The sequence below is a fragment of the Pseudopodoces humilis genome, chromosome 28, assembly GCF_049639895.1.
Source record: "Pseudopodoces humilis isolate 2021_Gansu_Grassland_sample_001 chromosome 28, ASM4963989v1, whole genome shotgun sequence".
Classification (NCBI taxonomy): domain Eukaryota; kingdom Metazoa; phylum Chordata; class Aves; order Passeriformes; family Paridae; genus Pseudopodoces; species Pseudopodoces humilis.
This window is the reverse complement of record NC_142227.1, coordinates 1,710,421-1,735,089: the sequence shown is the minus strand read 5'-3', so window position 1 is coordinate 1,735,089 and position 24,669 is coordinate 1,710,421. Positions and strand designations below refer to the sequence as shown.

General features: G+C 52.7%; 1 protein-coding gene across 2 annotated transcripts; it reads left to right on the top strand.

Annotated features, from left to right (window-relative positions):
- Positions 1-107: 107 nt before the first annotated feature.
- Positions 108-23,477, top strand: SUGP1 (SURP and G-patch domain containing 1). Of its 2 annotated transcripts, XM_014260312.2 has the most exons (14): positions 108-156; positions 1,895-2,066; positions 2,633-2,736; positions 3,630-3,854; positions 6,578-6,701; positions 8,922-9,025; positions 10,284-10,407; positions 12,257-12,954; positions 14,430-14,536; positions 17,417-17,594; positions 19,170-19,276; positions 19,949-20,094; positions 20,849-20,978; positions 22,762-23,477. In XM_014260312.2, the coding sequence occupies exons 1-14, from the start codon at positions 132-134 to the stop codon at positions 22,786-22,788; spliced, it is 2,271 nt and encodes a 756-aa protein (XP_014115787.2). In that variant the 5' UTR covers positions 108-131; the 3' UTR covers positions 22,789-23,477. The 2 variants fall into 2 exon arrangements, with proteins under 2 accessions (XP_014115787.2, XP_087923958.1); XM_088067832.1 differs by lacking the exon at positions 22,762-23,477 and having other exon boundaries at positions 10,199-10,407.
- The last annotated feature ends 1,192 nt before the right edge of the window (positions 23,478-24,669 follow it).

The following is a 24,669-nucleotide window of genomic DNA, read 5'->3' as shown; positions in this document are numbered from 1 at the left end:
GTGCGGCGGGAGGAGCGGAGAGACCGGCGGGATGGCCCCCCTGAGAAACTACATCTCCCAGGGGGACTTGCGGCGGCGCGGCCCCGGCGCGGCGCGCCCGGCGCGGGGCATGCTGGGACGGGGGCTCCAAAATGGACAACCACAGGGATGCGCCAGGTACGGCCCGGGCTGGGCGGCTCCGGCCGCTCCCGGCTCTGCCCCGGTCCTCTCGGAACTCTGCTCCGCTCCTCCCGCCTCGCTGCCATCCCCCAGCTCGGCCCCAGCGTTCCCGGAGCTCCGGGACCCGAGGGTGCGGGTGTGCCGGCAGAGTCGGGGGCTGAGGGAGGTTCCCCGTTAAATTCCCCCCTTTTTTCCCGCAGCGGAGCCCAGCCGGGAGTTCGGGATGGATCCCCGCGTTCGTTCCCGGATCGTTTTCCCGTAGGGAAGCCGGGCTGGTGTTTCGGGATGGTTCCTCTGCTAATTTCCTTCCCTTTTCCCATAGAAAAACCGAGTCGGGGGTCCGGGAGGATCTCCCCGTTATTTTTCCTCCGTTTTTCCCACAGAGAAGCAGAGTCGGTAGCTCGGGGACGCTCCGCTGTTTATTTTTCGTCTTTTTTTTTTCCCACAGGAAGACCAACTGTTCATTGCCTGTCTCTTTTCCCGTAGGAAACCTGAGCTGATGGTCCGTGGAGACCCCACTGTTGATTTTGGTTTTTTCTCCTTTTTTTTTTCCATAGGGAAGCTGATTTCGGGATGATCCCACAGTTTATTCCTTCCCTTTTCCCACAGGGAGAACGAGCCTTGTTTCGGGATGATCCCCGTGTTAATCTCCCCTCTTTTACCGTAGGAAATACGAGCCTTGATTTGGGATGGTTTCCCCGTTAATTTTCCCCCTTTTCCCACAGGAAACGCGACCCTTGATTCAGGATGATTCCTGTTAAATCCCACCCTTTTCCTTCAGGAAGGGTGGCCCTTGATTGGGGATGGTCCCTGTTCATTCCCTCACTTTTTCCACAGGGAAGATTAGCCTTGGCTTGGGATCCATTAATTCTCTCCTTTTCCCACAGGAAAGATGAATTTGCAGTGGTCCTTACTCTAATCCTGCTTTTTTTCCCTCAGGGAAGCTGAATTCGGGATGATCCTCACTCTAATCCTGCTTTTTTGCCCTCAGGGAAGCTGAATTTGGGATGGTCCCTACTCTTATCCCACCTTTTTCCCTCAGGGAATGTGAGCCTTCATTTGGGATGGTCCCTATTAAATCCTACTCTTTTCCCACAGGAAATGCGCACCTAGATTTGGGATGATCCGTGTTAAATCCCACCTTTTTCCCTCAGGGAAAGCGGCCCTTGAACTAGGATGATTCCTTTAATTCCCTCCCTTTTCCCCTCAGGGAATGCCCCCTTGGATTCCCGACAATTAATTTCCGTACTAATTCCCGCCCTTTTCCCTCAGGGGGAAGGCGACCCTTGAATTTAGGATGATTCCTGTTAATTCCCCCCACCTTTTCCCTCAGGGAATGTGCACCTGGGTTTGGGATGATCAGTGTTAAATCCCACCTTTTTTCCTTAGGGAATGTGCCCCTAGATTCCGGATGGTTCCCATCCTAGTTCCCGCCCTTTTCCCTCAGGGAATGTGCTGTGCCCCTGGATTCCAGATAATTCCCATGGTAATTCCCGCCCTTTTCCCTCAGGGAAGGTGGCCCTTGAATTAGGATGATTCCTTTAATTCCCCCCCTTTTCCCTCAGGGAATGCACACCTAGATCTGGGATGATCCGTGTTAAATCCTGCCTTTTCCCCTCAGGGAACGCGCCCCTGGATTCCGGATGATTCCCATGCTAATTCCCGCCTTTTCCCTCAGGGAATGCATCCCTGGATTCCAGACAATTCCCATGCTAATTCCCTCCTTTTCCCTCAGGGAAGGCGAGCCGGTGGTTCGGAGTGTCCCAATCCAAGTCGGCCAAGACCAGCGTGAACATCCTGCAGCAGGAGGAGCTGATCGCCCAGAAAAAACGGGAAATCGAGGCCCGGCTGGAGCAGCAGGCGCGGCAGAATTCCCTCAGCATCCCGCAGCTCCCGCTGCTCGGAGAGTACGCGGGAATTCCGGGATTCCGGCCGCCAGCAAACGGCAGGGAGTGGGAAGCAGGGTTGTGGGTGGAAAATCCCGGTTTTGGTGGAGCAGAGGGAGGAAAATCTCAATTTTAATGGAGCAAGGAAGGAAAATCACAATTTTAGTAGAAAATCCCAATTTTGGTGGATTAGGGAGCAAATATCCCGATTTTAATGGAGCAGAAGGAGGAATGTCACAGTTTTGGTGGATTAGGGAGCAAAAATCATGATTTTAACGCAGCAGAAGGAGGAAAATCCTGGTTTTGGTGGGTTAGGGAGCAAAAATCCCAATTTTAACAAAGCAGAGTAGGAAAATCCCAGCTTTAACAGAGCAGGGGTTAGTTTTAGTGGAGCACTAGTTTTGGTGGAGCAGAGGGAGGAAAATCCCAATTTTAATGAAGAAGGAAGGAGATTCAGAGTTCTTTTGGGAATTCAGTGGTAGGTGAGGAAAACTAACAATTCCAGGGGTTTTCCCTGTCCTATATCCCACATGGGAAGGACTGGGAAGTTCCCAGTTTCCAGCTCCTGTTTTTCTGTCCCCGCTCAGCGACGATGGCTCCGAGAGCGAGGCCTCAGTGTCCAACAAGTTTGTGAACGATGGGAGCTTTCTGCAGCAATTCCTGAAGCTCCAGAGGGAAAAATCCAATGCTGGTAGGTCCTTCCTTTCCCATCCCAAACCTGGGATTCCCAGGAAATCTGTCCCCTTCATTCTGCCCTCAGAAACTGCCCCAAATCCCCCCAAGAATTCTAGGAATTACCTAGCCCAAACCCCAAGCTTCCCAGGGATAATTTCCTTTTGTTTTCCCCTCAGAAACTGCCCCAAATCCCCACAAGAATTCCAGGAATGTCCCAGCCCCAAACCCTGGAAAGAATCCGGCGCTGCTGGGGAAGTGGCCGGGCCAGGTCTGGAGCCTTTCCCACATGAAATTTGGGATTCCAGGATAAATTTCTCTTCATTTTCTCCACAGAAACTGCCCCAAATCACCCCAACAACTCCAGGAATGCCCCAGCATCAATTCCCGGGAAGAAGCAGCCGGAGCAGGCTCTGAGCTGGATCCTCCAGGCCTGGAGCCTTTCCCATCCCAAACCCAAAATTCCCAGGAATAATTTCCCCTTATTTTCCCCTCAGAAATGCTTCCAAATCCCCCCAACAATTCTGGGAATGCCCCAGCTCCAAACCTCAGGAAGAAGCAGCTGGAGCTGGCCCTGAGCTGGATCCTCCAGGCCTGGAGCCTTCCTCACACCAAACCCGGGATTCCCAGGAATAATTTCCCTTCATTTTCTCCACAGAAACTCCTCCAAATGCCCCCAACAACTCCAGGAATGCCCCAACCCAAACCCAAAATTCCCAGGAATAATTTCCCCTTTATTTTCCCCTCAGAAACTCCTCCAAATCCCCCCAGCAATTCTGGGAATGCCCCAGCCCCAATTCCCGGGAAGAAGCAGCCGGAGCAGGCCCTGAGCTGGATGCTTTCAGGCCTGGAGTCTCTCCCACACTAAACTTGGGATTCCCAGGAATAATTTCCCCTTTCTTTTCCCCTCAGAAACTCCTCCAAATCCCCCCAACAGCTCTGGGAATGCCCCAGCTCCAAACCCCGGGAAGAAGCCGGCGCTGCTGGGGAAGCGGCCGGGCCAGGCCCTGAGCCGGATGCTCCAGGCCCGGAGCCTCTCCCATCCCAAACCCAGCCCCGTCCTGAGCCGCCTCAGCGTCTTCCAGGGCCCAGATGAGGATGAGGAAGAGGATTACGAGCAGTGGTTGGAAATCAAAGGTCAGTGGCAGCTCCTGCTCTGAGGCTGGAGCTGGGAATGCCCATCCCAGGATAGGGGATCAGCGAGGACAGGATTCCCTGAGTTCCAGTGGAAAATGGGATGGGTTTTTATCCTGGGATGGGGGATCAGTGAGGACAGGATTCCCTGAGTTCCAGTGGAAAATGGGATGGGTTTTTATCCTGGGATGGGGGATCAGTGAGGACAGGATTCCCTGAGTTCCAGTGGAAAATGGGATGGGTTTTTATCCTGGGATGGGGGATCAGTGAGGACAGGATTCCCTGAGTTCCTGTGGGAATTTGGGGTGGGTTTTATTCAGGATAAGGGAACAGAGAAGGCCAGGATTCCCTCCTGGGACAGGGGATCAGTTTGGGACAGGATTCCCTGAGTTCCAGTGGGAATTTGGGGTGGGTTTTATTCCAGGATATGGGATCAGGGAGGGCCAGGATTCCAGGAATCAGTCTGGGACAGGATTCCCTCAATCCCCACTGAAGAATTGGGTGGTTTTTTATCCTGGGATAGGGGTTCAGGTTGTGGCACAGGGATCAGTTTGGGATAAGATTCCCTCAGTGGGAATTTGGGTGGATTTATCCTGGGATAGGGACCAGAGAGGGCCAGGATTCCTTCCCAGGATATGGCTCAGCTTGGGACAGGATTTGGGATGGTTTTATTCCAGGATAAGGAATCCATTTGGGACAGGATTTGGGATGGTTTTATTCCAGGATAAGGAATCCATTTGGGACAGGATTTGGGATGGTTTTATTCCAGGATAAGGGATCAGCTTGGGACAGGATTCCCTCGGTTCCAGTGGAAAGCTGCTTATTTTATCCCAATTTTCCATAAATTTCTCTTCCCAGCAGAGTTTTGGGGCAGATTTCTCCTTTCTGGAGTAGAAATTCCAGTAGTTAACACTGGTGGCCTCCTCCAAATCCAACCAAAATATGAGAAATTAAATTCCTGACATTTTAGCCATGAGATTCAATTTTAAATATGAAATTCCTGATATTTCAGATATTCCTGATCTTCCTTGAGCTCAATATTTAAATTTTCTTGACCTCAGGCTGGAAGGATTTCTCCAAATTATCCAAGTGCTTGGCCAGCCAAAAATTCGGGAAAATAACGGCAAGGGAGGAAAATGTTTTGTTTTAATGGATTTGGTGGGTGGCAAATCCTAAAAGTTCCAATTTGCACCTTGCTGTGCTCGCTAGGAAATCCTAATTCTTGTCCTTAAAATGGGATTTTAGGGGGTTTAAATGCTGGAATTCGTTTGGGAGCGTGCAGGGAAAAATCCGTTTGCTAATAAACGAAATTAAAATTCAAAAGCACGCAATTGTCCCCAGGTAAAATCCAAAATCCAGGTAAGGAAATCTCACCTGTAGGCCCCGAGTGCTTGGAAAAACAAGGATGTGGCAGGAATTATCCCGGATTTTATTGGGATAACCCAGGCCAGGAAGGCCCGAGGCAGATTTGCCTCCGGAAATGGGAATTTCACGGGTGGGTTTGAAGGGATAAAAGGAGCTCAGCGAGTCACGCTCTGCTTTGTGGCCTCGTTTATCCATTCCCAAAATCCCATGGAAGCCTTTTCTGCTGGGATTTGTAGCTGCGTAATCCTGGGAATTCGGGATTGGAGCGTGAAAGGCGCTCGGAAAAACCGGGAAAACGCGGAGAGCTGAGGTGGGTTCTCCTTCCTTTCAGGAATTTGGGGCTGCTGATCCCGTTGGATCTGCTCTGTGCTTCCCAAAATTCCCCAAATCCCGTGGGAATTCCTGGGCACAGAAGCCAAACTCCTCCAGGGTTTTGGGTTTTTTTTTTTTGGGAGCAGGGAAAGCTGCTGCTCCAGCCCCACAGCGTGGAATGTTCTGGGAATGAGCTGGGAATGGTTTGGCAGCTGGAATCTGGATTAAAAACCAGCTCCTGCTCCTTCCCTGCTGGGATTTGGAGGGAATAAATCCAGCAGGGGCCAAATCTGCCACGATTAAAGCTGGGATGAGCTGGGAGCAACTGGAACTCCCAAACCGGGATGGGATGGAGCATTCCCAATCCCTGGAAGTGCCCAGGTGGGAGAAAGGAAATTCCAGGGAAACCTTGGAGCTGCTTCCTGTCCCTAAAGGGGCTCCGGGAGAGCTGGAGAGGGATTTGGGATAAGGGATGGAATCCCAGGACACAGGGAATGGGTTCAAACTGGGAAAGGGAATTTGGGGAGGAATTCCTGGCTGGGAGGGAATGGGCTGGAATTCCCAGGGAAGCTCCGTCCCTGGAAGTGCCCAAGAAAAGTGGGAAAAGAGAAGCTCCAGGGAAACCTTAGAGCCTAAAGGGGCTCTGGGAGAGCTGGAGAAGGATTTGGGATAAGGGATGGAATGCCATGACACAGAGAAAGGGAATTTGGGAAGGAATTCCTGGCTGGGAGGGTGGGAAGCGAATAGGCTGAAATTCCCAGAGAAGCTGGAAGCGCCCAAGCAAAGATCGGGATAAGCAAAAAAACACCACAATGAGCTGAAAACTCCCCAAAACCTTGGAGATTCCCCTGTAGGAACCCTTAGCAAACAGCTCAGGAACCCCTCAAAAACCCCAAAATTCCAACACAAACACCTTTCAACAACTTCCCGCCCCGTCTCATCCTTTCTCTCCCCATATTCCCGCGTGCCTGCTCCGTGGTTTTCGGCAGTAATTCCCTGTTTCCCGTTTGGGGGCAGTTGAACCCCAAGTACTGACAGCATCCTTAAAGTTTTGCCCCCAGAGGACTCGGAGACGCGGCAGGTGGTGGAAAAGCTGGCCAGGTTCGTGGCTGAGGGCGGCCCCCAGCTCGAGAAGGTGGCCATGGAGGACTACAAGGATAATCCCGCTTTTTCGTACGTTCCGGAGCGGCTCCCGGCCGGGAAAACGGCGCCTCCGAGGAGGGGGGAGATGGGGTGGGGATGGGGAGCGTTCCTGGGGTGGGGGAAAGGGTTGGGGTCCCCAAGGGGGAAAGTGTGGGGTCCTTGTTATTCCCTGAGGGAGAAAAGTTTGGGTTTGAGGTGGAAAAGTTTGGGGTTCTCATTCTACCCCAAGGGGGAAAGTTTGGATTGGAGGGGGAGGAAAAGTTTGAGGTTATTGTTCTTCCCTGAGGGGGAAAGTTTGGATTTGAGGCAGAAGAGTTTGGGGTTCTTGTTCTTCCCTGAGGGGGAAAGTTTGGGTTTGAGGCAGAAAAGTTTGGGGTTCTTGTTCTTCCCTAAGAGGGAAAGTTTGGATTTGAGGCGGAAAAGTTTGGGGTTCTTGTTCTTCCCTGAGGGGGAAAGTTTGGGTTTGAGGCAGAAAAGTCTGGGGTTCTTGTTCTTCCCTAAGGGGGAAAGTTTGGGTTTGAGGCAGAAAAGTCTGGGGTCCTGGTTCTTCCCTGAGGGGGAAAGTTTGGGGTTCTCATTCTTCCCTGAAGGGGAAAGTTTAGGTTTGGGGGGGGGGAAAAGTTTGGGGTTCTTGTTCTTCCCTGAGAGGGAAAGTTTGGGGTTCTCGTTCTTCCCTGAGGTGAAAAAGTTTGGATTTCAGGTGGAAAAGTTTGGGGTTCTTGTTCTTCCCTGAGGGGGAAAGTTTGGATTTGAGGAGAAAAAAGATTGGATTTGAAGGAGGGAAAAGTTTGGGTTTGAGGGGGAAAAGTTTGGGGTTCTCATTCTACCCCAAGGGGGAAAGTTTGGATTGGAGGGGGAGGAAAAGTTTGGGGTTCTTGTTCTTCCCTGAGGGGGAAAGTTTGGATTTGAGGCAGAAAAGTTTGGGGTCCTGGTTCTTCCCCGAGAGGGAAAGTTTGGGGTTCTCATTCTTCCCTGAAGGGGAAAGTTTAGGTTTGAGGGGGGGGAAAAGTTTGGGGTTCTTGTTCTTCCCTGAGAGGGAAAGTTTGGGGTTCTCGTTCTTCCCTGAGGTGAAAAAGTTTGGATTTCAGGTGGAAAAGTTTGGGGTTCTTGTTCTTCCCTGAGGGGGAAAGTTTGGATTTGAGGAGAAAAAAGATTGGATTTGAAGGAGGGAAAAGTTTGGGTTTGAGGGGGAAATGTTTGGGGCTCTTATTCTTCCCCGAGGGGGAAAGTGTGGGGTCCTTGTTATTCCCTGAGGGAGAAAAGTTTGGGTTTGAGGTGGAAAAGTTTGGGGTTCTCATTCTACCCCAAGGGGGAAAGTTTGGATTGGAGGGGGAGGAAAAGTTTGGGGTTCTTGTTCTTCCCTAAGGGGGAAAGTTTGGATTTGAGGCAGAAAAGTTTGGGGTCCTGGTTCTTCCCCGAGAGGGAAAGTTTGGATTTGAGGCAGAAAAGTTTGGGGTTCTTGTTCTTCCCTAAGGGGGAAAGTTTGGATTTGAGGCAGAAAAGTTTGGGGTTCTTGTTCTTCCCTGAGGGGGAAAAGTTTGGGGTTCTGGTTCTTCTCCAAGGGGGAAAGTTTGGGGTTCTTGTTCTTCCCTGATGGGGGGAAAGGTTTAGGTTTGAGGGGGAGGAAAAGTTTGGGGTTCTTGTTCTTCCCCAAGGCAGAAAGTTTGGGTTTGAGGTGGAAAAGTTTGGGATTGAGGCAGAAAAGTTTGGGGTTCTTGTTTGTCCCCAAGGGGGAAAGTTTGGGGTTCTCGTTCTTCCCTGAGGGAGAAAAGTTTGGATTTGAGGTGGAATAGTTTGGGGTTCTTGTTCTTCCCTGAGGGGGAAAGTTTGGATTTGAGGGGAAAAAAAGATTGGATTTGAAGGAGGGAAAAGTTTGGGTTTGAGGGGGAAATGTTTGGGATTCTTGTTCTTTCCTGAGGAGTGGAAAGCTTTGGATTTGAAGGGGGAAAACTTTGGATTCGCTGTTATTTTTTTCCCTGTGAGGGTGAAAAGTCTGGATTTGAGAGGTGGAAAAGTTTTTTAATCCCAGCACTGGCGGGCATGGGGAAATTAAACAGATTCCTTTTTAATTTCCCTTCAAGCAACAAAAAATTGGTTGCAAATCCTTGAATTAAAACTCCAAAATCCAATTCCATGTTTTGTGTGGATTCTGAGTAATTCCTCCATTTGTCCATGTGGGAGTTGGAGCTGTTCCTATCCCAGAACATCCACATTTGGATAATTATTCCTCTTTCTTTCCCTCTTTTCCAGGTTTTTGCATGATAAGAACAGCAGGGAATTCCTTTACTACAGGAAGAAAGTGGCAGAAATAAGGAAAGAAAATCAAAATTCCCAGGCAGCCTCTTCCCAAAAAGGTAATTCCCACTAAAATCTGGGGAATGGGAACAGCACGAGGGAAATTTGGGATTTATTTAGGACTGGAGTGGAAATTTGGGATTGGAGTAGCCGCCCTTTTCCAGGTGAGATTTGGGATTTTCCAAAGGGAATTTCCCCCTGAAACAGCCTGCAGTGAGGGGAGGAGAAGTGAGATTCTCGGGAATTTGGAATTTTCCTGAAAAAAAAAAAACAACCTGAAATTAGGGATAATTCCAGGTGCTGGAATCCTATGGAAAAGCGCCTGAGACAGGAAAAAAAACCAAAATTTGTAATTAGGGATAATTCCAGGTGGTTTAATTATAGGGAAAAGTGTCTGAGACAAGGAAAATTTGGGATTTGGGATCCCAAAGCTGCCTTATCTCTCATCTCTCCCACCCCAGCTCCCAAACTCAGGTTTAAACCAAAGTTTTTGTGCTGTTAAAGTGGGTTTGTATCAATTCTCCCCCTTTAAACCCAGCTTTAGGCCTCACTGGGGTCCTTAGGCTGGGTTGGGCCCCATCCGTGACCCCAAACCGGGTTTTAAACCAAATCTTTTTTATTTTGAACTGTTTTTGTACTAATTCTCCCCCTTAAAACCCAACTTTAAGCCTCACTGGAGTCCTTAGGCCCCATCCCTGACCCCAGACTGGGTTTTAAACCAAATCTTTCATATTTTGAACTGTTTCTGTAACAATTCTCACCCTTTAAATCTGACTTTAGACCTAATTGAGATCCTTATGCCCCATCTCTGACCCCAGATTGGGTTTTAAACCAAATTTTCTGTATTTTGAACTGTTTCTGTACCAATTCTCACCCTTAAAACCTGACTTTAGGTCTCACTGGGGTCCTTAGGCCCCATCTCTGACCCCAAATTGGGTTTTAAACCAAATCTTTCATATTTTGAGCTGTTTCTGTACCAATTCTCCCCCTTAAAATCCCACTTTAAGTTTCAGTGGGGTCCTTAGGCCCCATCTCTGACCCCAAACTGGGTTTTAAACCAAATTTTCCGTATTTTGAGCTGTTTCTATACCAATTCTCCCCCTTTAAACCCGACTTTAAGCCTCCCTGGGGTCCTTAGGCTGGGTTAGGCCCCCTCCCTCCTCCCCAAACTCCCATCTAAACGGAACTTTTTGTGTTTTGAACTGTTTCTGTACCACTTCTCCCCCTTGAAGCCCGGCTCGAGGCCTCCCGGGGGCGCTTGGGCCGGGCTTGGCTGGGCGGGGCTGAGGCGGGCCCAGGACTAATCCCTGCCCAAAGTTTCCCCCCCAGCCGAGCTGGAGACGCGGCGCTCGGCCGAGAAACTGGCGCAGATGGTGGCGGCGGGGGGGCCCGAGGTGGAGGCCATCGCCCTGCAGAACAACAGGGAGAACCCCGCCTTCAGGTAGGGAACAATTCCCGGCTCCTGGGGGGATTTTCCAGGGAATAATTCCCTGGGAAAAGCGTGGGAATTCAGGGTTTATTGGGACACCGTGGCAGGAGTTGGGGGGGGTTCAGGTTTGGGGTGCAGAGGGGGGATGAGGTGGGAGCAGAACAACAGGGAGAACCCCGCCTTCAGGTAGGGAACAATTCCCGGCTCCTGGGGGCGGCTTTTCCTGGGAATAATTCACTGGGAATTCACAGGGAAAAGCGTGGGAATACTGGGGTTGAGGTTTTGGGGCGGTGAGAGTTGAGGGGTTCAGGTTTGGGGTGCAGAGGGGGATGAGAACAACAGGGAGAACCCCACCCTCAGGTAGGGAACAATTCCCGGCTCCTGGGGGCTGCTTTTCCTGGGAATTCCCAGGGAATAATTCCCTGGGAAAAGCGTGTGAGTTCAGAGTTTATTGGGACACAGTGCCAGGAGTTGGGGGGGTTCAGGTTTGGGGTGCAGAGGGGCTGAGAACAGCAGGGAGAACCCCACCCTCAGGTAGGGAACAATTCCCGGCTCCTGGGGGCTTTTCCTGGGAATTCCTAGGGAATAATTCCCTGGGAAAAGTGTGGGAATACTGGGGTTGAGGTTTTGGGGCAGTGAGAGTTGAGGGGTTCAGGTTTGGGGTGCAAAGGGGCTGAGAACGACAGGGAGAACCCCACCCTCAGGTAGGGAACAATTCCCGGCTCCTGGGGGGCTTTTCCAGGGAATTCCCAGGGAATTCCCACAGAATTTACAGGGAAAAGCATGGGAATTCCCAGGGAAAAGCGTGGGAATTCAGAGTTTATTGGGACACAGTGGCAGGAGTTGGGGGGTTCAGGTTTGGGGTGCAGAGGGGGATGAAGTGGGAGCAGGGAGAACCCTGCCCATTCCTGATTCCTGGGGTTATTTTCCAAGAAATTCCCTGGGAATTCCCAGAGGGAACTGTGGGAATTCTGAGTTTCCAAGGATAGTGTGGTTTTAGCGAGTTGAGAGTTGGGGTGCTGAGAACAGCAGGGAGATCCCAGGGAAAATTCCGGATTCCTGGGGCTGCTTTTCCTTCCTGGAATTGTGGGAATCGCATTCCCTGCTCCCAGGGGAAGCTGCACTGGCTGCGGGAATACACGGGATGGTGCTGGAGAGCTGGGAATGCTCTGGGAATGCTCTGGGAATTGCAGGGAGGAAAAATCCAGTGCTGGATCCCAGCCCTGGAGAGCTTGGAATGCTCTGGGAATGTTCCCAGCGTTCCTGGAGGGAAAATAAAACCTTGCTGCTCCCAACCCTGGAGAGCTGGGAATTGCAGGAAGGAAAATTCCCGAGAAAACCACGCTGGATCCCAGCCCTGGAGAGTTGGGAATGCTCTGGGTGTTCCAGGAAGGAAAATTCCAGTGCTGGATCCGAGCTCTGGAGAGCTGGGAGTGCTCTGGGAATTCCAGGAAGGAAAATTCCTGAGGAAACTGTGCTGGATCCCAGCTCTGAGTGGAGTCGGGAGTGCTCTGGGAATGCTCTGAGCATTCCAAGCAGGAATTCCACGGCTGGATCCCAGCTCTGAGTGGGGCTGGAGAGCTGGGAATGTTCTGGGAATGTTCTGGGAATGCAGCGAAGACTCTGAGGATGCCGTGGGGATGCCATGGGAATTCCTTGGGAATGTTCTGGGAATGCAGCGAAGACTCTGAGGATGCCCTGGGGATGCCGTGGGAATGCCCTGGGGATGCCGTGGGAATTCCCTTTGGATGCCATGGGAATGCTGTGGGAATTCCCTGTGGGATGCCATGGGAATTCCCTGGGAATGCTGTGGGAATTCCCTGGGAATGCCGGCGCATTCCGGCCGCTCCCGCTCCGGCAGGTTCCTGTACGAGCCGCACAGCAAAGGGCACCGCTACTACCGCCAGAAGCTGCAGGAGCTGCGCAGGGCCTGCGCCGGGGGCTCCCCTTTTCCCGGGAATTCCCCTTTTCCCGGAAATTCCCCTTTTCCCAGCAATTCCCCTTTTCCCGGGGGCTCCCCTTTTCCCGGGAATTCCCCTTTTCCCGGAGAATCCGGCCTCAAACCCGGTCCCGAGGCTTCTCCCTCCCCCGTGTGCTTCCCGCCCCTCCCCATCCCCATCCCGCCGCCTCTTCCCGCTCCTCTTCCCGCTGCTCTTCCCATTCCCTCGGCCTCTCCTGCCCCATCCTCATCCTCCACCTCCCCTCCGGATCCGCCGGCCCTGAATCCCGCTCCGATCCCAAATCCCGCTCCGATCCCAAATCCCGCTCCGATCACGAATCCGGCCATGACCCCAAATCTGGCCGCGATCCCGAATCCGGCTCCGATCCCAAATCCGGCTCCGATCCCGAATCCGGCCCCGATCCCGAATCCGGCCCCGATCCCGAATCCGGCCGCGAGCCCCAATCCGTGCTGGAGTCCCGGGGCCGGCGCGATCCCGAATCCCGGCGCGGGCGGCAGCAAGAGGAAGAGGAAGAGCCGCTGGGGGCCGGAGGAGGAGAAGGTGGAGCTGCCCCTGCCGCAGCTGGTGCAGCAGCTGGAGTCACCCACACCCCTCTCAGGTCAGGATTCCCGGGAATTCTGTGTGTCCGGGGCATTGGGATTGCCCGGGGATTCCCGGGAATTCTGTGTGTCCGGGGCATTGGGATTGCCTGGGGATTCCTGGGAATTCTGTGTGTCCGGGGCATTGGGATTGCCTGGGAATTCCTGGGAATTCTGTGTATCTGGGGGATTGGGATTGGCATTTCCTGGGAATACTGTGGGGATCCAGGGGATTGGTGTCCCAGGATTGGGTTTTCCTGGGAATTCTGTGTATCCAGGGGATTGGGATTGCCTGGGAATTCTGTGTGTTCGAGGGATTGGGATTGCCTGGAATTCTGTGTATCCAGGGGATTGGGATTTCCTGGGAATTCTGTGTATCCAGAAGATTGGGATTTCCTGGGAATTCTGTGTATCCAGGGGATTGGGATTTCCTGGGAATTCTGTGTATCCAGAAGATTGGGATTGCCCGGGAATTCTGTGTATCCAGGGGATTGGGATTTCCTGGGAATTCTGTGTATCCAGAAGATTGGGATTGCCCGGGAATTCTGTGTATCCAGGGGATTGGGATTTCCTGGGAATTCCGTGTATCTGAGAGATTGGTATCCCAGGATTGGGTTTTCCTGGGAATTTTGTGTGGCTCCAGAGCAGTTTTTCATTCCCTGAGCTGCACATGGATCAAGTTTTCCAAGGAATCTCTGCTGTCCATCCCATTTTTTCCCAGTGGTTTTATTGTTCCCTTCACTCTGCGGGAATTACAAGCAGAATTCCTTTTTTTTTTCACTTTTCCCACCTTTTTATTCCCTTTAATTCCCTCTCTGAACCCAGGATCACCTTTTCCATCCTGGGAACATCCAATTCCTGATCCAATCTGATCCAACAGCCGCCAGAATTCCAAGGGAGGAATTCCTGAACCAGAATTTCCCTTGGGAATTGCAGCTCCCAGGGGCAGGATAACGCTCCTGGATTTCTTTTCCTGGCTTTTTTTTAGGGGATAAATCTGCTGTGGAGAGTCCTGGAAACTCGGGAATGGCTCCTGGATAATGAATTCCCACTTTTTGGGCTGGCTGGGCTTCACCTGAGGAGGGAATTCCTAAGGGAAAAACGGGATTTTGTGATCCTTGGGAATTTCCACACAAAATCTGGGATCAATTCCCAGTTTTTGGGGCTGGTTTGGCCTCGCCTGAGGAGGGAATTCCTAAGGGAAAAACGGGATTTTGTGAGCCCTGGGAACCTCCACACAAAACCTGGGATCAGGAATTCCCAGAGCAGGCACGGAAGGAGCTGCTTCCCGCTGTTTTTCCCGCTCCTGTGATTCCCAAACCCCTCCAGACGCGTCCTGAAGTGCCGGAATTCCTGACATTCCCTGGGAATTCCATCCCTGGAATCCTCCACAGCCGGGCTGGGCGAAGGGAGGGAGGAAGGGGATGATCCCAGAGGTGGCTGCCGAGGTGGGATTGGGTTTTTCCCAAGGTTTTTTCCCTGTTTTTCCCTGCAGTTCAGGACCTGAAGGGGCTGGGATACGAGAAGGGCAAACCCGTGGGATTGGTGGGAGTCACGGAGCTCTCCGAGGCCCAGAAGAAGCAGCTGAAGGAGCAGCAGGAGGTGATTCCCAAAAATCCTCCCCCAGGGAATGATTCCCATCCTGGGATCCCTGGGAACAGCGGGAAGAGCAGAGGGTTTGGGGAATAAGGAGCTTTCCAGCCCTGAAATCCCAAATCCAGGCCCTGAAATCCCAAATCCAGGCCCTGAAATCCCAAATCCAGGCCCTGAAATCCCAAATCCAGGCCCTGAAATCCCAAATCCAGGCCCTGAAATCCCAAATCCAGGCCCTGAAATCCCAAATCCAGGCCCTGAAATCCCAAATCCAGGCCCTGAAATCCCAAATCCAGGCCCTGAAATCCCAAATCCCGGCCCTGAAATCCCAAATCCCGGCCCTGAAATCCCAAATCCAGGCCCTGAAATCCCAAATCCAGGCCCTGAAATCCCAGATCCCGGCCCTGAAATCCCAAATCCAGGCCCTGAAATCCCAAATCCAGGCCCTGAAATCCCAAATCCAGGCCCTGAAATCCCAAATCCAGGCCCTGAAATCCCAAATCCAGGCCCTGAAATCCCAAATCCCGGCCCTGAAATCCCAAATCCCGGCCCTGAAATCCCAAATCCCGGCCCTGAAATCCCAAATCCAGGCCCTGAAATCCCAAATCCAGGCCCTGAAATCCCAAATCCAGGCCCTGAAATCCCAGATCCCGGCCCTGAAATCCCAGATCCCGGCCCTGAAATCCCAAATCCCGGCCCTGAAATCCCAGATCCCGGCCCTGAAATCCCAAATCCCAAAGGAGCTTTCTGGCCCGCTGCCATTCCCATGTCATTCCTGCCGATCCCACTGCCATTCCTGTGCTATTCCCGGTATCATTCCCACACCATTCCCTTTGAGATTCCTGCCATTCCCATTGGGATTCCCATTGCCATTCCCGCACCGTTCCCATTGGGATTCCCATTGCCGTTCCCGCACCGTTCCCATTGGGATTCCCATTGCCATTCCTGCGCTGTTCCCATTGGGATTCCCATTGCCGTTCCCGCACCGTTCCCATTGGGATTCCCATTGCCATTCCCGTGCTGTTCCCATTGGGATTCCCATTGCCATTCCCGCACTGTTCCCATTGGGATTCCCATTGCCATTCCCGTGCTGTTCCCATTGGGATTCCCATTGCCGTTCCTGCACTGTTCCCATTGGGATTCCCATTGCCATTCCCGCACCGTTCCCATTGGGATTCCCATTGCCATTCCCGCACCGTTCCCATTGGGATTCCCATTGCCGTTCCCGCACTGTTCCCATTGGGATTCCCATTGCCGTTCCTGTGCTGTTCCCATTGGGATTCCCATTGCCATTCCTGCACTGTTCCCATTGGGATTCCCATTGCCATTCCTGTGCTGTTCCCATTGGGATTCCCATTGCCGTTCCTGCACTGTTCCCATTGGGATTCCCATTGCCGTTCCTGCACTGTTCCCATTGGGATTCCCATTGCCGTTCCTGCACTGTTCCCATTGGGATTCCCATTGCCATTCCTGCACTGTTCCCATTGGGATTCCCATTGCCGTTCCTGCACTGTTCCCATTGGGATTCCCATTGCCGTTCCCGTGCTGTTCCCATTGGGATTCCCATTGCCATTCCCGCACCGTTCCCATTGGGATTCCCATTGCCGTTCCTGCACTGTTCCCATTGGGATTCCCATTGCCATTCCCGCACTGTTCCCATTGGGATTCCCATTGCCATTCCCGCACTGTTCCCATTGGGAATGCTGTTCCTGTTCCCACTGGGAATACCGCTCCTGCACTGTTGCTGTTGGGATTCCCGCTCCGTTCCCACTGGGAATGCCGTTCCTGTGCCGTTCCCATTGGGATTCCTGTTCCTGTTCCCACTGGGAATGCCATTCCCGCGCTGTTCCCATTCGGATTGCTGTTCCCATTCCCATTGGGATTCCCGTTGCTGTTCCCACTGGGAATGCCATTCCTGCACCATTCCCATTGGGATTCCCGTTCCCATTGGGATTCCCATTCCCATTGGGATTCCCATTCCCATTGGGATTCCCATTCCCACTGGGATTCCCGTTCCCACTGGGATTCCCATTGCTGTTCCCATTGGGATTCCCGTTCCCATTGGGGTTCCTGTTCCTGTTGGGATTCCCGTTGCCGTTCCCACTGGGAATGCCATTCCCACACCGTTCCCGCTGGGATTCCTGTTCCCATTCCCATTGGAATTCCCGTTCCCATTGGGACTCCTGTTCCCATTGTGATTCCCATTCCCACTGGGATTCCCATTGCTGTTCCCATTGGGATTCCCGTTCCCATTGGGACTCCTGTTCCCATTGTGATTCCCATTCCCACTGGGATTCCCATTGCTGTTCCCATTGTGATTCCCATTCCCACTGGGATTCCCGTTCCCATTGGGATTCCCGTTCCCATTGGGATTCCCATTCCCGTTCCCATTGGGACTCCTGTTCCCATTGTGATTCCCATTCCCACTGAGATTCCCATTCCCGTTCCCATTGGGATTCCCGTTCCCATTGGGATTCCCGTTCCCATTGGGATTCCTGTTCCTGTTGGGATTCCCGTTGCCGTTCCCACTGGGAATGCCATTCCCACACCGTTCCCGTTCCCATTGGAATTCCCGTTCCCATTGGGACTCCTGTTCCCATTGTGATTCCCATTCCCACTGGGATTCCCGTTGCCGTTCCCATTGGAATTCCCGTTCCCATTGGAATTCCCGTTCCCATTGGGACTCCTGTTCCCATTGTGATTCCCATTCCCACTGGGATTCCCGTTCCCATTGTGATTCCCATTCCCACTGGGATTCCCGTTCCCATTGTGATTCCCATTCCCACTGGGATTCCCATTGCCGTTCCCATTGTGATTCCCATTCCCACTGGGATTCCCGTTGCCGTTCCCATTGGAATTCCCGTTCCCGTTGGGATTCCCGTGGCGCAGATGCAGCAGATGTACGACATGATCATGCGGCACAAGCGGGCGATGCAGGAGATGCAGCTGCTGTGGGAGCGGGCGCTGCAGCAGCACCAGCACGGCTACGACAGCGACGAGGAGGTGGACAGCGAGCTGGGAACCTGGGAACACCGCCTGCGGCGCATGGAGATGGACAAAACCCGCGGTGGGAATAACAACGGGAATTCCGGGAGAGGGGAGGGACAGAACCCACCTTGGGAATAACGGGAATTCCGGGAGAGGGGAGGGACAGAACCCACCTTGGGAATAACGGGAATTCCAGGAGAGGGGAGGGGTGAACCCGCGGTGGGAATAACGGGAATTCCGGGAGAGGGGAGGGACAGAACCCACCTTGGGAATAACGGGAATTCCGGGAGAGGGGAGGGGTGAACCCGCGGTGGGAATAACGGGAATTCCGGGAGAGGGGAGGGACAGAACCCACCTTGGGAATGCCGGGAATTCCGGGAGAGGGGAGGGACAGAACCCACCTTGGGAATAACGGGAATTCCGGGAGAGGGGAGGGACAGAACCCACCTTGGGAATAACGGGAATTCCGGGAGAGGGGAGGGGTGAACCCGCGGTGGGAATAACGGGAATTCCGGGAGAGGGGAGGGACAGAACCCACCTTGGGAATGCCGGGAATTCCGGGAGAGGGGAGGGACAGAACCCACCTTGGGAATAACGGGAATTCCGGGAGAGGGGAGGGACAGAACCCACCTTGGGAATAACGGGAATTCCAGGAGAGGGGAGGGGTGAACCCGCGGTGGGAATAACGGGAATTCCGGGAGAGGGGAGGGACAGAACCCACCTTGGGAATAACGGGAATTCCGGGAGAGGGGAGGGGTGAACCCGCGGTGGGAATAACGGGAATTCCGGGAGAGGGGAGGGACAGAACCCACCTTGGGAATGCCGGGAATTCCGGGAGAGGGGAGGGACAGAACCCACCTTGGGAATAACGGGAATTCCGGGAGAGGGGAGGGACAGAACCCACCTTGGGAATAACGGGAATTCCGGGAGAGGGGAGGGGTGAACCCGCGGTGGGAATAACGGGAATTCCGGGAGAGGGGAGGGACAGAACCCACCTTGGGAATGCCGGGAATTCCGGGAGAGGGGAGGGACAGAACCCACCTTGGGAATAACGGGAATTCCGGGAGAGGGGAGGGACAGAACCCACCTTGGGAATAACGGGAATTCCAGGAGAGGGGAGGGGTGAACCCGCGGTGGGAATAACGGGAATTCCCAGTGGGAGAGGGGAGGGACAGAACCCACCTTGGGAATAACGGGAATTCCGGGAGAGGGGAGGGACAGAACCCACCTTGGGAATAACGGGAATTCCGGGAGAGGGGAGGGGTGAACCTGCGGTGGGAATGCCAGGAATTCCGGGGGTGGGGATGGGCAGAATCCACGGTGGGATCCCAATCCATGGGAACTCCGGCCGGGGGTGGGACTGGCATTCCACAGGGAATTCCAGCCTTGAGTATTCCAGAGAATTCCAGCTCTAGGGAGATGGGCAAGACTCAGGGTGGGATCCCATTCCAGAGGGGGAATCCCACCCCAGAGCATTCCAGAGGGGGAATCCCACCCCAGAGCATTCCAGAGGGGGAATCCCACCCCAGAGCATTCCAGAGGGGGAATCCCACCCCAGTCCCGTTGGAGCGGGCGCTGCAGGGATGATCCCTCCCAATCCCTCCCCAAATCCCAAGGGATTCTCCGTGAGCTCGGGCTTTTCCCGCTTTTCCAGAGTGGGCGGAGCAGCTGACGCAGATGGGCCGAGGGAAACATTTCATCGGAGATTTCCTCCCTCCGGACGAGCTGGAAAAATTCATGGAGACCTTCAAGGCGCTCAAGGTGGGGATTTCTGGGAATGCTCCGGACTCATCCCACGGCTGGGAATTCCTCCGGCTCTCCTTGCTCCGGGCAGGATAACAGGGAGCGATTCCCGCTCTGTTTGGGAAAAATTCCATCCCTGGGAGGGAATTCCAGAAGGATCCGTGGTTGTCCCGTCCCTGGGAGTGTCCAAGGAGAGTTTGGAGCGGTCTGGGATCGTGGGAAGCGTCCCTGCCCACGGGTCTGGATGGGATTGAAGGATCCTTTCCACTCTGGAATTCCACGGGTCGGGATTTCCCTGGAATTCCAGACAAAGCTCCCGCTCGGTTCCGGGATCATTGGGCTCCAAGCTGGGAAAAAAGTGGGAATTTTTCTCCAGCTGATTGCAGAGAAACCCCAACCCCCACAACTCCAACACCTCCCAATCCTTCCCAAAGCCTGGAATTCCGGGAAGCTGCCTCATCCCTGTTTTCCAGCCTGCCATTCCCTGGCATTCAGCCTCAAAACCAGAACCGGATCCAGGGAACAACCTGGAATTCCAGAGCCGTTATTGGATCCTCCTCAGGGCTGGAATCCCGGGAAATCCTGGCAGTTCTTTCCCAAAAATCCCCATTTTTGGGGGGAGGGGTGGAGCTGCTTTTCCCCCTTTTCCTGTGATCCGTGGGATTAAAAATCCCGTTTTTCCCGCCGCAGGAGGGCCGGGAGCCGGATTATTCCGAGTACAAGGAATTCAAGCTGACGGTGGAAAACATCGGATACCAAATGCTGATGAAAATGGGATGGAAGGAAGGAGAGGGATTGGGATCCGACGGGCAGGGAATTAAAAATCCCGTCAGCAAGTGAGTCTTCCTTGGGATTATTCCTCCCTTTTTTCCGGGAATTCCTGCTGGAATCGCTGCCTGGCCGGGATTCCTCAACCGAGCATGGAAAATTTAGCCCGGGAGAAAAAGAATTCCTGGTTTTTCAGGGAATTTTCTCCTGGATTCGTGGCTGTAGCTGGAGTTGTCTGAGCCCCCGAATCCTGAATTTCCAGCCCCGATTTCCATAGGGAAGCGCAGCTCCAGGAATTCCTGTCTGCACCTCCCCTCTCCCGGGATGGAATCCTTAAAATCAGAGATGCCCTGGAATTTGGGGATGAAACCAGTCCCTGTTTCCATCCAAATTCCCTGGAATCTGGGGGTGAAACCAATTCCTGCTTCCATTCAAATTCCTGGGAATTTGGGGATGAGACCAATCCCTGTTTCCATCCAAATTCCCAAGAATTTGGGAATGAAACCAATTCCTGCTTCCATTCAAATTATCAAGGATTTGGGAATGAGACCAATTCCTGCTTTCACCCAAAGCCCGGGAATGAAACTAATCCCTTTTTCCATCCAAATTCCCTGGGATTTGGGGATGAAACCGATCCTTGCTTCCACCCAAATTCCCAGGGATTTGGGAATTAAACCAATCTCTGCCTCCATCCAAAACCCGGGAATTTTGGGATGAAACCACTCCCTGCTTCCACCCAAACCACGGGAATTCGGAATCCGGGGGGCCGTTCCCGTGGGAATTGCGGGCTCCGGAGCCGTGGCATTCCCGGTGTTCCCGCAGGGGCACCACGGCCACGGACGGGGCGGGATTCGGGATCGAGCGCCCGGCCGAGCTCACCAAGGAGGACGACGAGTACGAGGCGTTCCGCAAGCGCATGATGCTGGCGTACCGCTTCCGGCCCAACCCGCTGGTACGGGGTAACGGGATTGGGATAACGGGATTGGGATAACGGGAATGGGATTGGGATAACGGGAATGGGATAATGGGATCAGTGCTGGCGTACCGCTTCCGGCCCAACCCGCTGGTACGGGGTAACGGGAATGGGATAACGGGAATGGGATTGGGATAACGGGAATGGGATAACGGGAATGGGATAATGAGATTGGGATAACGGGATTGGGATAACGGGAATGGGATAGGGATAACGGGAATGGGATAACGGGAACGGGATTGGGATAATGGGATCAGTGCTGGCGTACCGCTTCCGGCCCAACCCGCTGGTACGGGGTAACGGGATTGGGATAACAACGGGATAACGGGAATGGGATAACGGGAATGGGATAACGGGATTGGGATAACGGGAATGGGATAACGGGAATGGGATAACGGGAATGGGATAACGGGAATGGGATAACGGGAATGGGATCAGTGCTGGCCTGTCACTGCTGGATGGGATGGGATGGATCCAGTGGAGCTGGGAATGGGATTGGGAATGGGATTGGGATTGGGAATGGGAATGGGATTGGGAATGGGAATGGGATTGGGAATGGGAATGGGATTGGGAATGGGAATGGGATTGGGAATGGGATTGGGAATGGGATTGGGATTGGGATGGGATTGGGATTGGGAATGGGATTGGGAATGGGATTGGGAATGGGATTGGGATTGGGAATGGGAATGGGATTGGGAATGGGAATGGGATTGGGAATGGGATTGGGAATGGGAATGGGATTGGGAATGGGAATGGGATTGGGAATGGGAATGGGATTGGGAATGGGAATGGGATTGGGAATGGGATTGGGAATGGGAATGGGATTGGGAATGGGATTGGGAATGGGGGATTGGGAATGGGAATGGGATTGGGAATGGGAATGGGATTGGGAATGGGAATGGGATTGGGAATGGGAATGGGATTGGGAATGGGAATGGGATTGGGAATGGGATTGGGATTGGGAATGGGAATGGGATTGGGATTGGGATTGGGATTGGGAATGGGATTGGGATGGGATTGGGATTGGGAATGGGATTGGGATGGGATTGGGATTGGGAATGGGAATGGGAATGGGAATGGGATGGGATTGGGATTGGGAATGGGAATGGGAATGGGATTGGGATTGGGAATGGGATTGGGAATGGGATTGGGATGGGATTGGGATTGGGAATGGGATTGGGAATGGGATTGGGATGGGATTGGGATGGGATTGGGAATGGGACTGGGAATGGGATTGGGATTGGGAATGGGATTGGGATGGGATTGGGATTGGGAATGGGAATGGGAATGGGAATGGGATGGGATTGGGATGGGATTGGGATGGGAATGGGAATGGGAATGGGAATGGGATGGGATTGGGATGGAGCCAGTGATGAGGGAGAGCCCCAGGAATGGGGCAGGGATGGATCCCCTGGAATGGGAGTGCCCCAAACCCCCCGGGCACAGGGACAAATCCCTGGAATCTCCGGTGGCTCTGGGAATTCCGGGAATGTTTGCACTTGGAAAATTCCTCTTGGATTCTCTCCTCACCCTCCCAGAATTCCCTGGATGCAGAATTCCCCTTCCCATTATTTTTTCATCCAAATCCCAATTTTATCCCAATTAAACCCCTGCCAAGGAAAGCTCCTCCACCAATCCCAGGATTCCTTTGGAATTACCATTTTCCAGGGGGCAAAAAAACCCAAACTTGGATTTTTGGGATGAAATTCCCCAATCCTGATGATTTTTCCGTTGTTTTTTTTTTGTTTTTTTCTCCCCACAGAACAACCCACGGCGACCTTACTACTGAGGAGGGCTTTTCCCAACAGATTTCCCAGGAATTCTTATCCCAAACTTCATTCTCCATCTCTTTTCCCCCGATATTTCCCAGGTTTTTTTTTTTTTTTTTTGGAATCACAGCTCCTCCTTCCCCCATGGAAAAACTTTCCCGGTTTTTTTTTTCCTTGAAAAAGGAAAAGTTCGGAGCTGCCCCAAAAAAATCCCCCAGGAGGCTCCAATTCCAAGGAATTTTGGGATTTTTGGGAATCCAAAAATGCTGCTCCAGGAAGGGGGGGAGGGGTGCGTGTGTGTATGGGGGTTGATTTTATTCCTTGATTTTATCTGGGAATCCCAAATCCAAGAGAATTTGGGGAATTTGGGGAAGCAGTGCCTCCGGTTTTGCCTCGGGATGGGCGGATCTGACCCGGATCCATCGGGAATTCCAGGATTTCAGGGATCCAGGGCGGGATTCCTTCCCTTCCCGGGGATTTTGCCAACACCTCCTGTGCTTTGGGATGAGCGAGACCCAAAATTCCAAAGCCAAACTTTGGGAAGGGGAAAAAAAAAAAAACCAAAATCCAACAAAATTCCAGCGGCCGCGCTTCGGGAGAAAAAAATCCCGTTGGATTTTATTGCCCTAAAATGGGGAAAAAAAAAACCCCAAAAAAAAAAAACCTCTGGAAATACAAAATTTTCAATTTTCTTCACGGAATCTGTAAATAAAATCCGATTTGTTTGTTCCTTAGGTTTAATCCTTGGAATTTTTTTGGGAAGAGGGGGATTTTTTTATAGCGGGAGGCTGCCCTGGAGCTCGGTTTTCCGTGGATTTTTCGGGGGGGAAAATGTTGGATTTGGTTCCTTTTATTTCTTTTTTTTTTTTTTTGGAGGGGGGTGGGGTGGTGTTTTCCGGGGAAAATCCAAATTCTGGGAGCCGGGAATTCTGGGCAAATTGGGAAACGCTGATGAAAATCCCGGCAGTTTTCCAGGGAATGAGGTCACCCTTGGATCCCCATTCCCACCCGGATCCTGCTTTTCCCGGGAATTCGGAGCCTGAGGCTCCCCGGGATTTAAGGAAGGGACTTTTGGGAGCTTTGGAAGGGTTTGGAAAATCCCTTTTATTCCAAGGGATTCTGTGGGCATGGAAATGTGGGAATTCCGGCTGTTCCCAGTGGGAATTCCGGCTGTTCCCAGTGGGAATTCCAAGCTGAAGGGCCACCACAGCCATCCCTGGATATTCCATGGATATCCTGCTGCCAAAATTCCCTTTTTTCCCCCTTTTTTCCCCCCTTTTTTCCCCCCTTTTTTCCCCCCTTTTTTTTCCCCCCTTTTTCCCCCTTTTTTTCCCCCTTTTTCCCCCCTTTTTTCCCCCCTTTTTCCCCCCTTTTTCCCCCCCTTTTTCCCCCCTTTTTCCCCTTTTCCCCCCTTTTTCCCCCCTTTTCCCCCTTTTTTGCCCCCTTTTTCCCCCTTTTTCCCCCTTTTTCCCCCTTTTTTTCCCCCTTTTTTTTCCCCCCTTTTTTTTTTTTTCCCCCCCTTTTTCCCCCCTTTTTCCCCTTTTTCCCCTTTTTTCCCCCCTTTTTCCCCCCCCTTTTTTCCCTTTCTCCCCTTTTTCTTCCCCTTTTTTCCCCTTTTCCCCCCTTTTCCCCCGTTTTTTCCCCCCTTTTTTTCCCCCTTTTTTTCCCCCTTTTTTCCCCTTTTTTCCCCCTTTTTCCCCCCCTTTTTTCCCCTTTTCCCCCCCTTTCCCCCCTTTTTCCCCCCTTTTTCCCCTTTCCCCCTTTTTTTCCCCCCTTTTTCCCCCCTTTTTCCCCCCTTTTTCCCCCCTTTTCCCCCTTTTCCCCCCTTTTTCCCCCCTTTTTTCCCCTTTTCCCCCTTTTTTCCCCCTTTTTTCCCCACCTCAGCCTCGATTTCCTCTCCC

Bases quoted from the DNA above. Each gene is read 5' to 3' on its own strand.
- SUGP1 (XM_014260312.2), top strand. From the start codon at position 132: ATGGACAACCACAGGGATGCGCCAG. The intron at 10,408-12,256 runs GTAGGGAACAAT...CCGCTCCGGCAG, and splicing joins AGGGAGAACCCCGCCTTCAG to GTTCCTGTACGAGCCGCACA. The intron at 14,537-17,416 runs GTGATTCCCAAA...CCCGTGGCGCAG, and splicing joins AGCTGAAGGAGCAGCAGGAG to ATGCAGCAGATGTACGACAT.